Source organism: Equus quagga, chromosome 1 (genome assembly GCF_021613505.1).
Source record: "Equus quagga isolate Etosha38 chromosome 1, UCLA_HA_Equagga_1.0, whole genome shotgun sequence".
Taxonomy (NCBI): Eukaryota; Metazoa; Chordata; class Mammalia; order Perissodactyla; family Equidae; genus Equus; species Equus quagga.
In genome coordinates this window covers 30,832,453-30,851,246 of record NC_060267.1, presented here as the reverse complement: position 1 = coordinate 30,851,246, position 18,794 = coordinate 30,832,453, and the positions used below count along the sequence as shown (strand labels likewise).

Sequence of the window (18,794 nt, the reverse complement as noted above, 5' to 3'; positions counted from 1 at the left end):
AGATCAGGTATGATGTCAGGCCCAGAGATACAAAGAAAAGACATAGCACCTGCTACCAAAAAGTTATCACCATAGAAGGAGAAAGAGAGGCACTTAAAACAGATAATTAATAGCTAGTGAAAGAATTCTAGCAATGGGAGAATGCACCAGGTGCAGAGACAGGGAAGAGGGAGGTATTCTAGCTGCAGATGTGAGAGGGAAGGTGGGTGGTATCCAATGCTGGGCAGCAGCCCCTTAGGGTGCTACTTAAACACTGGAGCACCTTCCAGGATGCTGGGGGCATAGGGAGTCTCAAAGTGCTGTCTCAGGAAAGCAGGTTTGAGGAAATGGGGGATGCTCAGCCAAGAGAAAGATGACAGTCAGAAATGACATAAAGTTCTCCACGGGAAGGGATCTTTGCCATATTTATGGCTATAACCCCAGTGTCTAGCACAATGCCCGGTTCATGGTTGTCACACAACAAATGGAGGAAAGGATAGACATATGAATGAATGAATGAAATACTGAAGCCATGGACTTACTCTAAGCAGCTCCCAGAGGGGAAACTAAGATCCAACAACAATGTTGCAGACAGGCTGTCCAAGGGCCAAGCTCAGCCTGCAAATTATTTTGTTTCACCTGTATACCTTTTCTTTTTGAATTTACCAATATTTTAAAAACAGGTGATATCATATAAAAATTTCCAGCTTCTCTTGAAAGATTAGAAGACCTGGCAATTCTGGGCCTCCCTAGCTACATGGAAGTATCTGGGTGCCCATTTAGATGGTACAAGAACTCACAATTTGCTACAGTGCCTGCCAACTACTAGGAGGCAGACTTCAGCTCAGAGAAAGAAGTAAGATTCAAAACTAGAATCAGTGTTTGGATAACCAGAAATGTCTGTGTAGAATCATGGTAAAAGCCCATCTTAAATACCATCTGAAAAGAACAGTCTCACAGGTTCCACGTCACCCTGAGCATATCTCCATTATGACATTTATCTATTTTTTTTTTTTTTGAGGAAGATTAGCCCTGAGCCAACATCCACTACCAATCCTCCTCTTTTTGCTGAGGAAGATTGGCCCTGAGCTAACATCTGTACCCATCTTCCTCTATTTTATATGTGAGACATCTGCCACAGCATGGCTTGATAAGCAGTGGGTAGGTCTGCACCCTGGATCCGAACCAGCGAACCCCAAGCTGCTGAAGCAGAGTACACGAACTTGACCACTGTGCCACCAGGCTGGCCTCAGCATTTATCAATTTTTAAAAATGCTTTTACTATATTCCTCAAATATTATGAACATATTTTCATGCACTGTAAGAAATTAATTTCTTTCTTTTCATCATTGCTTCCATCTCAGTACAGAGTAGATTCTAAATAAAAGTTTACTGAATGAGCAAATAAATTTATGTTAAGTTGGAAGTCGGAAAAGATCAACTCTAAGAATGTCTAATTTTATTGGATTTACCCTTCATTTCTCACTTAAAGCTAAGCCAGGCAACAGGAGATAAGAAAATTGTCTTTTTCTTTTTTTTCTTTAAAGATTGGCACCTGAGCTAAGAACTGTTGCCAATCTTCTTTCTTTTCTTTTTTTTCCTGCTTTTTTCCTCCCCAAATTCCCCAAGTATATAGTTGTATATTCTAGTTGTGGGTCCTTCTAGCTGTGGCATGTGGGATGCCGCCTCAGCATGGCCTGATGAGCCGTGCCATGTCCGCGCCCAGGATCCAAACCAGTGAAACCCTGGGCCGCTGAAGCAGAGTGAGCGAACTTAACCACTTGGCCACGGGGCCAGCCCCTGTTTTTTTCTGAAATAATCTTAATAGTCATTCTGATTGGCTGAAAGCCTTCCAGATTTTGGCAAATATGAACGCAAATAGCTCCTTCTCCATCTATACTCCTCTGCGTCCTTATAAAACTGCCCAGAAAGGTGGGGCCATAATGAGCTCACAGCCATCAGGGCACTGGTCCCGAGGAAAGGTCACAGGGTCACACAGTTTGGCACCAAGAAGTCACAGGAGAGGGGTGGGAGGGGAGAAGAAAGAGCCGTGGGCTGCCCCTCCATCTCCTCACACTCTCACAGCCTGGAGCTCTCGATAAAGCCCATTACTCTCTTTTAATTTTCTTCTTTGAAAAATAGCTCTGGTTTAGAAAAACAAAAAGAGCCTGTATCTCTGGAAGAGACTTCTACTAGAGAACACTGGGATCCTTCCTCAAGGGGCCCCAACTCCACTTCAGTCAAACAGCTACCTCAGCCAAGTGGCGGAGGTATGGAAAGTGCATAAAGGTGTCGTGACTCTCTCCTGTGGTGACTCAAGCCTAGGTTTTGGAGTTTTGAACTTGGAGTTTTCCTGGTATATAAATCAAGCAACATTCAAGAGGGTTGTCCATCTACTTCATTCCTAGGGACAACGTGATTAATTAGCCTCCATCAATGATCTCTGTGGTCAAAACATTCTGATTACCTCTGCGTCCGTGCTGCCTGTCATGGTAAATGCACTCACCTGTCTTTGGCAGCTAAGCTCTGCCACTTGGCCTCTGGTACCCCAGGCTCCCATCACCCTGCTGAAATCAGAAAGCCCACCTCAATGACAGCATCTCCCACGTCACACTCGGCCTACAGAAAAGAGCCAACACAGAGCTTGTCAAAGTTGCAGAGGCTCCTTCACTAATGTATTCTTCAAGGTCTCAGTGAAGGGAAAATCATCTGGCCCTCTCCGGAAATGCAGGAGAGGGGTGGGAGGGAGGTGTGTGCAGGCAGCATGTGGTAAACTCATCCCAACATTCCTATCTTGATTAGCTTTTGAATTCCTTTCTCTACATTATGCTGGGGAGACTCTGGCATCTCAACCTCATTAAACATGGGCTCGCATTGAGGCCTTGTGGCTCCCAGGATTCTGAATCACCTGGAGTGCCAGCTACAATTATTGATTCTCTGATCCCATCCCAAGATATTCTAAGTCAGTAGATCTGAAATGGGGCCCAGCGATCTGCCCCCAAGCAACTCAGTGACTCAAGACAGGTGATACTCAGAAGAATGAGAGACACGGATCTCAAAGCTTAAGGAAAGGCTGCATATGGTTGCTACGCCTACCAAGAAAACCCAGTTTTCTCAGCAATAACACAACATACATTCTTTTCCAATAAGAACTACAAACCACAGAAAAGAAAAACTTAAATGTACCCCTTATTGTGTTTCTGCTGCCTCAAATGACGCGTTCTCCAACACTTTCCTGGTGAGTTCCCACAGCCCAATACTAAACACACAGTATATTCTCCTGTCTTCTTCCATCGCCATTCATTTTTCTTCCTTCCCACTTCTTGCCATCATTACAGCTCTCAAATGCTTGTAAGTGGTTCCATAGTCTTCTTAGATCATTCAACCAATAAATAACAACATCTGGTTCTTCTCATTTTTCCTCTAAGGCAAATCCCTCTGGTCCTTAATCATTTTGTTTGCTCTTCTTCTGCATTCCCTCCAGCACCAGGAATAAATCAGTAAATCATCATCACTTAATGTGTCTAAAGAACCAAGGGATGTGATTCACAGGCACCAATGCAAACAACAGTGCAGAGGGGAGTCTGGTGCGCTGAGACAAACGCAAAATTCATAGTTTTGGTTTGAGCTGAAGGCATCACAACCTCAGGTGGCTATGAGGAAGCTATAGGGAGGGAACAGAAGAAGGGGAGCTGGTCAGGAGGAGCCCGCACTCCATACAAGGGGCAGTTATAGTCACTATTGTCACACAAGTACTCACAGTAGTGACTACAGCAAAGAAAGGGTGAGGAAATTGAGGACCAGAAGATCAGTGACCATATTTAGAAGGCAGCAAGTCCCAGAAGAAAAATCTTCAGAGAGACAGCAAATAACAAAAATTAACAGATCAACACCAAATACAATATAGTAGTTATAACTATAACTGAGTGGTCAATTTTTAGCAAATTTTTTATTTTAAAGGCTTGTGTTTGGTGGAGCTCCTTGATGCAACGCAATTCTGACATTGACCCCCTGGAGTTTACGTGAGGACAAAGTCCTGCACGAGACTCCCCTCACTTCAGATACCAGATGCAAGTTCAATGGGCCTCACGCCACCTGCACATCTGAGCAAATGACCACAAATTCGGGGGTCCCCATCACTCCCTCAGATTAGCTAATCTGCAAGAACGACTCAGAGAATTCAAGGAAGCACTAAACTTACGATTACAGTTTTATTACAAAGGATACAAATCGAAACCAGTCAAAAGAAAAGACCCACGGGGAGACATCTGGGAAGGTCCTAAACACGCACCTTCTATGTCTTCACGACGCATCACCCTCTTGGCACACTGATGTATGGCTACCAACCAAGGGAGTTCAATCAAGCTTCAGTGTCAAGTTTTTAATTGCAGACATAGACTGACTGATTCAATCACTGGCCATGTGAGTAAAGTCAGTCTCTAGCACCCTCCTCCCACCCTGGAGGTTGAAAGGTAGGGCTGATACCACGTGGCTCAAAGTCCAGCTCTCTAGTCATATCATCAGTCTTTCCAGCATGGCCAGTCTCCATTCTGAAACTATCTGGGGGTGCACCAGGAGTGACCCCCTCCTTAGCATAAACTCAAGTGGTCCCAGGGGCCCACCATGAGCAACAGAGACACTCATCATTCAGGAAATTCCAAAGGCTTAGAAGCTCCCTCCCAGGAACCTGAGACAAAGACCAGACAAATTCTTTACTGTACGACACTCAAGGAGAGGAAGTCACAGTCATTAGGGTCCCTTTGAGGAAGTATTTTCAGGTCCTTATACTCCATTTGATCCAACCGGAAATGATATTTCATGTCTACCTCACTGCCTGGGAAAAAAAATGACCATTCCTTTTAGACAGCAGGACACTGGCATGGATGAAGTTTAGTCCCCTGAGAGCAGGATGTGAAGAGAATCCCATGGAATTCTGGAGTTTGCCTCAGAAGGTACAGCTGCCATGTGCAGCCTTAAAGTTTACAGCAAGCATTCATCAATCATCACATTTCAAAATGCCAAGCAAGAGAAGAATGATCCAAAAGTGCTCAAGATCCTCATTCTCCATGGAGAGTCCCAGGCCCAGCAGGCTACAACAGAGAGCCACACATGCCCCTTTCACAGTCAGAGCTGCCCCTTAACCTCCCAGGAAGCAGGACCCACTGGAAATGCCTTCTCTGCCTCTGCTTTTCTCTTTGACAGGGGAAGAAAAAAGGTATATAAGCCAAGAAATAAGTCACGCAGACTTTTCCCTGTACCTACCTAAATACCTGTACCTGTTGCCCTACCTAAATATTTACCTGAAAAAGTCGAGCATTCACAAAAATGATGGACTGAGTCATTCTTTCAACAGTCATTTATTGAGCCCCTGCTTTGCACACCAGACACTGTTCTAGGCGCTAAAGATCCACCTCATGGAGCTTACACGGTAGCGAGAGAGGATAAAAACCAACAATACATATATGATGCCAGAGAGCAATGAGGGCTCCTAAGGCAAAGAGGGTATGTGAGTAAGAGTAAGGATGCACACGGAGGAGCGTCTGATATTGTACATAGGGTAGCCAGAAAAGGCCTCTGTGATGAAGTGACATTTGAGCAGAGACTGAAGGCGATGAGAGCAAGCAATGCACAGATCTGGAAGCCTTCCAGAAAGAGCATTCCAGGAAGAAGAAACAATAAGTGACGGCCCTCAGTAGCAGCGGGTCTGGCCTGTACAGGGAACAGGGACTCTAGAATGCTGACATAGATACACTGAGGTGATTGACAGACCAGAGGTCAGAGAGGTGGCCAGGGGTCAGATCAAACAGGGCCTCGCAGAACAGAAGCCACTTCTTATCATTCGGAAAAGGAACACTGCCGTTACTTTGGCATGACCAAGCATTCCTCACCCCCTCCCCCTACCATTTTAAGTGGGATGACTATATATTCAAAGTTAGGAAAAATACGAATATGGCTCCAAAGGAAGATAGAAAAGACATTTGTTGATTTAAAAAAAAAAAAAGACTATTTCAGAAGATGATTTCCAAGCCTTCAGTCAGGGACTCACCTATAAAAAGCCTCAGGATTCAAAAATATTCCTTTCATTTTCCACCCCTCCTACACTACCAGACTGTAGTCTGAAGCCTGTCTTACATCTAAAGCACATTCTAACAGGCAACACTCATGACCTCTTTTTCTTGGGGTTTCTAAGATGACCTCAGTTTGGCATGAAGTTTTCAGAGGTCATTTTTTCCTTTTTCTCTATAAAATTTTTATTGCCTCCAATCATATTTTTCCTTGGCTATATCCATCATTGAACATCCCATACAATCTAATTAAACACCCTAAAGAATTCTCACTTGTCTCCTATCACAGGCTTAGAAACAAACATCAGTCTTGTAGCAATAGACTATGTCAAAATGACTTCCCACAAAGGTCAGATCAAAAGGAAGAGAACCAAAAGGAGCATGCCACGATTTGCTTTAGGTTTGGGGCATAGAGGCGAGAGCTGATTTCCATGGTTGGCGTATCATTTGTGACTAAAAGATGCAAAGTGCTGCCAAAAACTCTCAAGATGCAAACATTAAAACATTGCAAATCCTTACAGCTGCACATATTCAGATATTCTATTTTTTAACTCTGACATTTTAAACCACCTACTTTTACTCTTATGGTTTATACTACCATCAGAAGCCTTCCGTAAAATAACACTTTACAGCAAACTAGTAGAACACCAGGATCTAATAGCCTAAACAGGAAGAGAAAGAAGAGTTTCAGGTCCTCTAATTTGCCTTAGTTTCCCCATCTTCAACATAGAAAAACCACTGGTTCTTCCTTGTTGAAAGAAGCTTCTGCTTGCTTCCTGATAGGGAATGGCACTGCTAACCATCCTACAAGAGCTTCTTCCTAAGAGGAAGGGGGTACGGAGAAAATAAAACTTAAAAACTAAGCTCCCTGGGCCCGGTGGCGTGGTGGTTAAGTTTGCACGCTCTGCTTTGGCGGCCCCGGGGTTCGCAGGTTTGGATCCCAGGTGCAGACCTATGTACTGCTCGTCATGCCATGCTGTGGCAGTGTCCTACATACAAAAAACAGAGGAAGACTGGCACAGATATTAGTTCAGCGACAATCTTCCTCAAGCAAAAAGAGAAAGATTGGCAACAGATGTTAGCTCAGGGCCAACCTTCCTCACACACGACAAAACTAAACTAAACTCCTTTTAAATCAATCAGGGTCACTTCTCAAGTGGGGGTTATGGGCATGATGGGGTTTGGTTCTGTGTCCATTCAATGTCTACAGGGTGAGTTAATGTGTTTCTCCTGACTCCAGAGGTAAAAACAGGTCATGGCCAGTGAAGGATAAAGAAGCAAAATAAAAAAGGTGACTGCTGCAGATTAAGTTTTCACAGATGTTTTGATTCTGCTCTATAATGGTCCAAAAATATTCCTGCGTGCCCTTGGAAATGATCTTACAAAAACACCGAACGTAAGATTTGACTGGAAACAGAGATTCATTAGAATTCTCAATTCACTTCAAGGAACACAAAGAGATGACTATTTGTCTCAGTTAGGGTTTGACCAGAGAAGTGGAATCACCCGGAATGATAGAACAGAAGGGATTTACCACAGACGTTTGACCTTTCACAATGGCGGGAGGTGGGTAAATAGCCTCAGTAAGGCTGTGCTGCTGTGACCGTAACAGAAGTTGAAAGCCAGCAGGGCAGGCATTCAGGACAGGAGGATGGATGGCCTTGAAGCAGGGGAAAGGAAGGTCGAGCTGGAACCCACGAGGAGGAACTAGAATGACCTCTGCTTCTCACAGCCTCCAAGGCTCCAAATTTAATGATGCAACTGGCTTACAAAGAGGCTGCCACTGGTCCCCACAGAGCTGCACACACCTGCCCCACGTTTCCAAGTAGCTAAAGGAGCTCTGGAGAGTTCTAGTGGAGCTGCTGCTCTTGCACACCAGCGGCAAGTTAGCCAGCACGTCTGTGACAACTGGCATGAGCTGTGACAGCACCAAAACCTACACTGACCTTCTGAGTGGGGACACGGCCACTTCACTTTCACTTTTGAAATCTCGAAGAAATTTCTCTTGTGTCAACTCTAACCCAGTACAATATGGGGAAGGAATTTCCAAGAAACACAGTTCCAGTTGAGCTAAACCGACAGAGTACAAAGCCACCACATCTTGGTAAGCTGCCTTCATTTTCCATTGTGCCCTGCCCCCTAAACTGGTAAAAGTGGAGACTGTGAAAATCTATTTCCTCATTTCGACTTCAGCTCCTCTCTTTCTTTTTTTCCAGCCCATTTCTTATTTGAGAAAAACTGATTAGCATCTTTCTATACATGCAAGCACCTTTATAGTAACAAGCATTACATTTTTATTCATTACTTAATTTATTGATTTATTAATTATTCTTAAGGGAATTTCTAGTTCTCAGTATGGGTGACATTCATTCGAAGACTCAAAGATAATAAACTACTTTAATAAAAAAAAGATTGAGTTTTACACTGGGAAAGACCCTGTGGAGAGGATGAAAAGATAAGCTACAGAGTGGGAGATATATTTGCCAACCACACACCTGACCAAGGACTTGAACCTACAATATATAAAGAAATCTCAAAACTCAACATTAAAAAATAAAAATCCACTTAGAAAATGGACAAAAGATAGGAAGAGATATTTTAACAAAGAGGGCAAATAAGCACACGAAAAGATATTTAACACAATCAGCCATTAGGAAAATGCAAATTAAAATCACAATGTATGTCACTACACATCTATAAGAATGACTACAATAAAATACAGTGACAGTCCCAAATCCTAGTGAGGGAGCAGAGAAACTGGATTACTCATGCACTACTGATGGAAAGGTCTGGAAAATAGTTTGTCGGTTTCTTAAAAAACTAAACATGCAACCATCACATGACCCAGCAATTGCAATCCTGGGCATCTATCCCAAAGAAATAAAAACTTATGTTGACATAAAAACCTGTAAATGAATGTTTATAGCAACTTTATTTGTAACAGCCAAAAACTGGAAACAACCCAGATGCCCTTGGATGGGTGAATGACTAACCTGTGGTACATCCATTCAATGGAATACTACTTAGCAACAGAATGAATGAAGAATTGATATGCAACAACCTGAATAAACTCCAAGGAATTATGCTAAGTGCAAAAAAAAAGCCAGTCTCAACAGGTTACATACTACATGATTCTACATATAAATTCTTGAAAAGACAAAATTATAGACATGGAGAACACATTAGTGGTTGCTATGGATTAGGGTGGGGGTGTTATGGATTAGGGGGTTTGTTATAAATTAGGTGTCTATAAATATGAGAGAAGTAGGATGGATGCTTTTGATGGAACTGTTCTGCATCTTGACTATGGTGGTAATTTTGAAAATCTACACATGATAAAACTGAATAGAACAAAAGACACACTTAGCAAAAATAAAAATAGTACGTGTAAAACTGGTAAAATCTGAATAAAAGCTATTGATTGTATCAATGTCAATTTCCTGGTTGTGATATTGTACTATAGTTATTCAAGATGTTACCACTGGGGGAAAATAGATGAAGGGTATAAGAGATCTCTATATTATTACTTACAACTGCATGGGAATGTACAATTATCTCAAAATTAAAAGTTAAAAAAAAATAAAGCATTTGCAAAGCCAGACAAAGCCAATACAAAAAAAGAAAACTACAGGCCAATATTTCTGATGAACATAGATGCAGAAGTCTTCAACAAAACACTAGCAAACCAAATTCAACAGCACGTTAAAAGGAACATACACCATGATCAAGTGAGTTTCAACCCTGGGATGCAAGGATGGATCAACATACATAAATCAATTAATGTTACACTCCACATTAACAAAACGGAGGATAAAAATCACACAATCACATCAATAGATGCAGAAAAAACATCTGACAAAACCCAACAACCGTTCATGGTGAAACTCTCAACAAACTAGGTTTAGAAGAATTTATCTCAATATAATAAAGGACATATACAAAAAGCCCACAACTAACATCATAGTATTTCTCTAAGATCAACAATGAGGTGAGGATGCCCACTCTTGCCACTTCTATTCAGCACAGTACTGGAAGTCCTAGCCAGAGCAACCAGGCAAGAAAAAGAAATAAAAGGCATCTAAATCAGAAAGGAAGAAGTAAAATTTTCTGTTTGCAGATGATATGATCTCATATGTAGAAAATGCTAAAGACTCCAACAAAAAACTGTTAGAACTAATATCCAAATTCAGTAAAGTTACAGGATACAAAATCAACAAAGAAAAATCAGCTGCATTTCTATGTACTAATAACAAACTATCTGAAATTTTAAAAACACTCCCATTTACAATAGTATTAAAAAGAATAAAATACTTAGGAATAAACTTAACCAAAAAGGTAAAAAACCTGTACAATCAAAACTACAAATCAGGGGCCGGCTCCGTGGCCGAGTGGTTAAGGTCATGCGCTCCGCTGCGGTGGCCCAGGGTTCAGATCCTGGGCGCGGACATGGCACCACTCGTCAGGCCACGTTGAGGTGGCGTCCCACATCCCACAACTAGAAGGTCCTGCAACTAAGATATACAACTGTGTACAGGGGGAGTTTGGGGAGATAAAGCAGAAAAAAAAAATGATTGGCAACAGTTGTTAGCCCAGGTGCCAATCTTTAAAAAAAAAACTACAAATCATTGATGAAAAAAATTAAAGAGGAGAGAAATCAATGGACAGACATCCCATGATCATGGATTGGAAAACTTAATATTGTTAAACGGTCCATACTACTCAAAACCATCTACAGATTCAATGTATTCTATAGCAAAATCCTGATAGCATTTTTTACAGAAATGGAAAAGAAATCATAAAATTCACATGGAACCACAAAAGATCCTGAATATACAAAGTAATTTTGAGAAAGAACAAAGCTAGAGGCATCACACTTCCTGATTTTAGACTATTACAAAGGTACTGTAATTAAGACAGTATGGTACTAGCATAAAAACAAACATACAGACCCATGGAAAAGAATAGATAGCCCAGAAATTAACCTATACCTATATGGTCAAATGATCTTCAACAAAAGGGTCAAGAATACACAATGAGGAAAGGATAGTCTCTTTAACAAATGGTGTTGGGAAAACTGGATATCCACACGCAAAAGAATGAAAATAGACCCTTATCTTACATCATACAGAGAAATCAACTTAAAATGTATTAAAAATTTAAACTTAAGATCCGAAACTGTAAAACTCCTAGAAGAAAAACCTAGAAGGAAAAACTTCATATTAGGTTTAGCAATGATTTTTTAGATATGACACCAAAAGTATGAGCAATAAAAGCAAAATTAGACAAGTGGGATGACATCAAACTAAAAAGTTTCTGCACAGCAAAGTAGGCAATCAACAGAGTGAAAAGGCAACCTATGGAAAAGGAGAAAATATTTACAAACTATATATCTGATGTTATTAACATCCAAAATGTATAAGAAACTCCTACAACTCAAGGTAAAAAAAATAATAATAATACTATCTTGATTAAAAAATGGGCAAAGGAGGGGCTGGCTCCGTGGCCGAGTGGTTAAGTTCGCACAATCCACTGCAGGCGGCCCAGTGTTTCATTGGTTCCAATCCTGGTCTCGGACATGGCACTGCTCACCAAACCACGCTGAGGCAGCATCCCACATGCCACAACTAGAAGGACCCACAATGAAGAATATACAACTATGTACCGGGGGGCTTTGGGGAGAAAAAGGAAAAAAATAAAATCTTTTAAAAAAAAAAAAAGACAAAAATCCTGGCCTCTGTGGAGCTTTAAAAAAAAAACAAAAATGGGCAAAGGAATTGAATAGACATTTCTCCAAAGAAAACATACAAATGGCTAACAGGTACAACAGATGCTCAACATCACTAATCATCAGGGAAATGCAAATCAAAACCACAAGTTATCACCTCGCATCTGTTAAAACGGCAATTATCAAAAACATAAGAGATAAGTATTGGTGAGGATGTGAAGAAAATGGAGCCCTTGTGCACTGTTGTGGGAATGTAAGTTGTACCGGCATTATAAAAAACAGTATGGAGGTTGCTCAAAAAACTAAAAATATACGGGCCAGCCCCGTGGCTGAGCGGTTAAGTTCACACACTCTGCTTCGGTGGCCCAGGGTTTCGCCGGTTTGAATCCTGGGCACAGACATGGCACTGCTTGTCAGACCATGCTGAGGCGGTGTCCCACATGCCACAGCTGGAAGGACCCACAACTGAAAAATGCACAACTATGTACCAAGGAGCTTTGGGAGAAAAAGGAAAAAAATAAAATCTTTAAAAGAAAAATTAAAAATAGAACTACCTTATGATCCAGCAATCCCACTTCCAGGTATATATCCAAAAGAATTAAAAGCAGGGTCTTGAAGAGATATACGCACTCCCATGTTCACTGTATTCATAATAACTAAGATACAGACACAACCTAAATGCCCATTGTCAAATGAACGGATAAAGAAAAGTAGTATATATATACAATGGAATATTACTCAGCCTTTAAAAAGGAGGAAGTCCTGGGGCCGGCCCCATAGCTGAGTGGTTGAGTTCACGTGCTCCGCTTCGGCGGCCCAGGGTTTCGCCAGTTCGAATCCTGGGCGTGGACATGGCACTGCTCATGAGGCCATGCTGAGGAGGCATCCCACATGACACAACTAGAAGGACCCACAACTAAAAATACACAACTATATACTGGGGGGCTTTGGAGAGAAAAAGGAAAAATAAAATCTAAAAAAAAAAAAAGGAGGAAGTCCTGTCATACGCAATAACACAGACAGACCTGGAGAATATTATGCTAAGTGAAAAAAGCCAGTCACAGAAGGACAAATACTGCATGATTGCACTTACATGAGGTATCTAAAATAGTCAAACTCATAGAAACAGATAGTAGAATGGTGGTTGCCAAGGGTGGGGTGGGGGTGGGGTTGCTGTTCAACAAGTACACGGTTTCAGTTATGCAAGAGCAGTAAGTGCTAGAGATCTGCTGTCCAACATTGTGCCTATAGTTAATGATACTTTATTGTACACTTAAAAAATTAATATGGTAAATCTCATGTTAAATGTTCTTACCACAATAAAAATAAATAAGAATGGTTTTGAATTCTCAAAGACTTTTATTCAAACAAGCCTAACTTAACATGCAGTTAAGATAGTTTGCGTATATTTAAAAGGCCACTTTGTGTTTTCACCAATTACCTAAAATAAAAATCATAAAGACATAATCTGTGTGAAGTGCCTAGGTCAATGCTTGGTTCACACCGAGCAGTTAATAATGAATGATTCTCTGTCCTTCCTTGCAACAATCTTTAGAGCTGTGTGGGTCTAGCATCATCGATGTCATCCCTTACACATGCCCAGCTTTGTGCTATTGCACTGGAAGATGCAGTTTTAACTCCGGTGACTGTGGAAAGAAAGCCTCCAGGTCTTATTTAAACCAATGCCTGCGAGCACAGAAAGATTAGTTAACTTTCTCTTTCTGAAGAGGCACCTATCTCTTTGTAATTAGTGCTGTGTTGCTCTCTAGATTTGCAACGCAATCTTCTCAAAAACAAATGTATATCTGACATAGGCAGTAAAAGACAATATAGAAAGAGCAATGCATCTTTCCATAATCAGATTACCACAGGGAAGAGTTGCATCTGGTGCCCCCAACTATCCTTTTCCTTTGCCCCTATTCTGCCAAACTCCTGGTAACCTGCCTCTTCATCAATGGCCTCGCCTCACTGTCTGCTCCCGTCCTCCACTGCCCTCTCTTCTGCCCATGCCTTCTCCTGCACGAATAAAGAAATTTCAGAAAGTCAAGAAGTGAAAGCCCTCTCCCCAACCCTCCACCAACCAGGGCACAGGCATTTGACCTTGACTTTTTAAAATGCAAAATGCCCAGACCAGAGATGAAGACGGTCTCCGTGGCTGTCAAAAGTCCAGCACATCTCATGCTGTGAGTTTCCACCCTTAAATTAAACATCAACCAACCCTCTCTGTAACAAATGAAAACGCAGGTCACCCTAGAAGATAAACGTTTATATTTGTGCCAACGGAGGAGATTTTAAGAAACATTTTGAAAAATACTGAGCAACTCAGTAGCTGAGGTTATCTTTCAGCTGAAAACCAAAACCACTTTCCAAGAGGACAAATATTCATAAAATATTCTCTTTAGAGTCAAATGTGCAATTTCCCCACCCTCCTTAAAACATTAAACTTTCAATGGAAGAATTAAGTCAAAAGCCCATGAATTGTTGCCAATTGCTATGCTTTCCTTTTGTAAGTCGTCAGAGCCACCTGTCAAGAGACCTTGGCCTCCCTGCCAGGGGCAGGCTTTTCAAGCTGCCTACCACTTCTCGAATGATCATTACCATAAAGACGGGTTCATATTACACCCATTGGAAAAGGCTTAAAATGCTGATGATATTGAACCAATATTATTTCAACAGTTTTTATCTGGCATATCATAAGCTTGAATGCTGAGGCAAATTATAAGGGCTCAAGAGTCAAGCCCATGATGTACGAGATAGCACTTCCCTCCTATCAGTCCCTCTCTCCTTCCAGCTGAAGCTAAGCCCTCTTTCAAATTCAAGAAAATACTCCACCCTACAAGAACCTGGCGTTCTCTCGGGTCCGTTTAGACTTTATCCACACCAGAAATGCTGAATCATGACTCCTCCGGGGTTGTAAAAGAAAAACTATTTCGACTGGGACGCCAGGATCCCCAGAGGACCCCACTTTTCTGCATTCCTTTGCTTTGCACCTTTTAAAGTCTAAATCCAGAGTCCTTTTGGCAGATTGGAAAGGCTTCGGGCGCAAGGTGGGAGACGATACTCTGCTCCCTCCTCTGTTCCTCCCCAAAACCCACGCAGCCCTGGCAGTGCGCTGCCGCCTCCTCTCCGCGGAACGCGACCCCTACGGGACTGATACGCTTCGCATCTGCAAAGCTGCCCAACAGCCTCTGAGAAATTCCCAACTTGGAAGCATCACCACCACAGCCATCCGTCCGGAGCTCCTTGGGCTCCGTCGGTGTCTCCTGTACACCGTGCGGCAGGGGTGGGGGGAGAAGAGGCAGCTCTACCGGCCCCCTCCCAGCCCTTGCCCCAGAGGCAGCCCGCCGAGAGCGCAGACTCTCGAGAAACTCGATCCCAACTCCCCAGACCGCGCCTCCCCAACCGCCCGGGAGCCCAGAGAAGCGGAGCCGAGGACCACGGAGCAGAGTGCCCTGGACGTCCGGGAGAGGTGGGAGGCGTGGAAGGGAGGGGGCGGCAAGAAAAGAAACGCCCCCCAAGCCAGTCCCGCAACTTCTCCCAGCCGGGGTGAGGGAGTAAAGAGAAACAGCAGCGGCTGCGATCGCGCGGCGAGGGACTCACTTGAAGGTGAGGACGCAGAGCGGCCGGTAGGACTTGTGGCTGGTGTTCTCGGCCATGCCCTTGCCCCAGAAGTCGTTGGTGAAGATGCCCCAGCGCAGCGGGGCGCCGGGCCGCACGTCGGGGTTGTTCACGATCGCCCACACGTCGTCGTGCACGAACTCGCCCTGCAGGGAGCGGCCGTAGCACAGGCAGCTCGCCCCGGCCAGCAGCGCCGCAGCCCCGGCCGGCGCGAGTCCGCAGCCCCGCTGCCGGGAGGGCGCGCGGTCCCCGCCGCCGCCTCGGGTAGAGCTGGTCACCACCATCGCGCCGCCGCCGCCGCCGCTGCCCTGGCCTCTCCCGGGCGTCTGGCATCCTCCCCGGCCGGGGCCCCGGCGGCGCGCGGCGGCTGCCGGGAGGCGGGCTCGGGCATGGTGCGGCGGCCGCTGGACCCGCCGCTGGCGCCCCGCGCTCCGCCGCCGCCTGCGCCGCCGAGTTGGCCCAGCTGCAAATAAACAGCAGTCCCCCCGCCTCCCCCGGCCATCGCCACCTCCTCCGCCCCACTGCGCATGCCCCGCGCGCTCTTTCCTCCACCCCCCCAATCCCGGGACGCTGGCCGCTCTCTCCACGCACCCGGCACCCTGCGCCCCTGCCCGGCTCCCGCCGCCCTCAGCCCGCGGGCGCCCGAGTCCCCCGGCGGCCCGAGTCCGCGCGCAGGTGGAGCGGAGGGCGCGGCGCGGGGCCGCCCGAGGGCCGGGGTAGGGGCGCCCGGGGTCCGGTCTGGGGCGCCCGGCGATGCGCACCGCCCCCCATCCACCTCCTCCCCCTGAACCGGGCCGGGGAGGCCGCATCTGGCCGGCGCCTCCGGGCCCGGGGCCAGGACGGGCTGAGCAGGTGCGCACCCTGGACCCCCACCCCACGCGCCGAGGGAGGAAAGTGGCCGCTGCTCCCGGGAAGTTCCCGGCTCTTCAGCACCCGGGACAACAGCAGCGGCGTCGCCCGGGGACACGCTCTCGGCCCGGCCCCCGCGCTCGCGTCCCGTCGCCGTCCCCGCGGTCTCCTTCCCGGGCCTTTCTGTCCCCCACCCGCCTGCGTCCCGCAGTGGCGGCCTCCGGGTGGAGGAGCCCGCGGGGAAAGGGCGCTTCCAGCAGCTTTCCAAAAGCCCATAGGAGGGGCCTCCCCGGCCCAGGGCTCCTGCCCGCCGGCCCGGTTCGGTCAGAGGCGCCCGGCTCTTTCCCGTCACCACCCGCCGCTCTGCTCGCGCCTAGGAAAAGTCCCGGGTTCGATTTTGGTTTGGGGCTGGGGGCTGAACAGGCTGCTGAAACATTTCTCGTTCTACTTTTTACTGAAACTATTAAGACAATCTGGGAAATGCCGAGCAAACTACTTTTTCTTCCCATCTAAAGATCACTTGGGTCTGATTATTGCTTCCTGGGCTGTGTTTGAACTGTTCCTATGATGTAATACGATTGGAAAAAAAAAAAAAACTGCGTTAAGGGCTCTGGCTTTGGCTATCCGTCTTCCCGTTTTTTCTGAAAGGTTTTTTTTAAAGTACTAATTGTAATACGTAAATAAATTAGGTATCCCGGAGTCATGATTACCAGAATTTCTCCAGGTTTGAAAACTCGGTAACTCTGAGGCGCCGTATAAATTTCTACTGCTGTGTGTTATTGAAGTTACCTAGAATTTGACATATCCAGATAGGAAAACTTAAAATACAAAATTCGCTACTTTATTCCCAACCTTTCAAAGTCCTTAAAAGTTTCGTTAATCTAAAAAGAACTGTAAAATAAAAGGCAGAAATTGTTCTTATACTGACTGAGCATTTGTGTGACTCTCTACTACACCAATTTTTATTTTTATTTTTTAAAGAGTTTATTTTTCCTTTTTCTCCCAACCCCGCCCCCCGTACTTAGTTTTGTACTTCTAGCTGTGGGTCCCTCCGGCTGTGGCATGTAGGACGCTGCCAGCATGGCTCAACGAGCGGTACCACGTCTGCGCCCAGGACCCAAACCAGCGAAATCCTGGGCCGCTGAAGCAGTGCGCGAGAACTCACCCACTCGGTCACGGTCACGGGCTGGCCCCTACACCAATTAATTTTTAAAAAATTTTAAGATCTATCTGAGCCATTGAAAACTCAATAAATTAAGACAAACGTATTCCAAGTCACGATGCATTTCATCCCATTCACTTTGTGTTTTTTTCGTGAGGTGAAAATTAGTGACTGAGAAATGAAACTGAAAAACCCAAGCATCGATGTTTTCATCCTTGCCTCAAAACTTTTTGAGCCTTGATCGCTTTAATATCCAGACCGCACACACACCTGAGTCTACAGTCTGCCCACAGAACACATGACAGCCTTGCCTCTTCACCTGCACATCAATTTAATAAAAACATATTAAGGGTATACTTTGGGCTACAATGTGCTAAGGACTGGGCTGGATGACCAAAGCTGCTCAGATTGTGTGTGTGTTTGTGTAAGGTTAACACGGTAAAAGTCTAACTTTCTAAGTTCACAGCTGACAGGATAGTGAAATTGTCCTTGCTGAACTGATAGTAGGTATAATAGGCCAATGTATCAATCCTTACCTATAATTAATAGAGGCTTCCTTGAGACAATGTCTTAATCCAGAGAGTGACTCTAATTACACATTTTTATCGAGAGTAGACCTTTTCTTCCTCAAATCACCCGCATAGGAGGTACAGCCCTGCCCACCCCCTTCTCATGTGTTTTCTTTTTTAGGTGAAAAGTTATCCGAATTCACAATGACAATGGAGAGAAGTGAAAAAGGACCAGAGCTGGACAATAGAAGACAATAGACAATAGGAAAAGGGGAGACAATAGAAGGGGGAGGAGATAAAAGAAATCTCTAAGTGGGATTCCAGGTTTCTGAGCACAGAGAGTTTCATTAAGCTGGGTTCCTTGGCATCTCGATTCTGTTTAGTTCAGATGATGAATTTGGGATTAATTTACTCTAAAATAGTGGGGTATCTCGAGTCCTCTCAAGGACAAACCAATAAGTAAATGATCTTTTTAATTACACAGTTCCTTTGCAGCTCGATCATTTCCTGATTCAATGCTATTCTGTGTTAAGGAAAGTAGTATAAGAGTGTTAATGTCAGAGAGAGAAGGACACAACTGAAAATAAATTGAGGGCAAGTAGACAGTTTAATAAAACAAATTCTGAATTACTGCCCACTGTGCTTTCCCAGCCTAATACACCCTGTTCAGGTAAGCCCCACAGAAAGGAACAAATCCAATGTTAGAAAGGCAGAAATTCAGGAAAAGAACTGATAACATAATTTACATTAAAAAAATAGATTTTGTTGTCTAGTTATTAACTATTACCTTTTCTTGAATAAAATACAAAAAATACAGAAAAGGACAAGAAAATCAGAATAAGCCTGTTCCCAGGAAAAAAATTGGGATTCTCTTGCCCAATATGCAT

The 18,794-nt window shown here is 44.4% G+C and overlaps 1 protein-coding gene across 2 annotated transcripts in view; it reads right to left on the bottom strand.

Annotated features, from left to right (window-relative positions):
- The window catches only part of TMTC1 (transmembrane O-mannosyltransferase targeting cadherins 1), a 261,498-nt gene extending 244,393 nt beyond the window's left edge, over positions 1 to 17,105 (bottom strand). For both annotated transcript variants that reach the window (XM_046679163.1, XM_046679172.1), the window contains exon 1: positions 15,370 to 17,105. In XM_046679163.1, coding sequence (XP_046535119.1) covers positions 15,370 to 16,196 — 827 coding nt within the window. In that variant the 5' untranslated portion in view covers positions 16,197 to 17,105. The remainder of the gene's footprint in view (positions 1 to 15,369) is intronic.
- Positions 17,106 to 18,794: the final 1,689 nt, after the last annotated feature.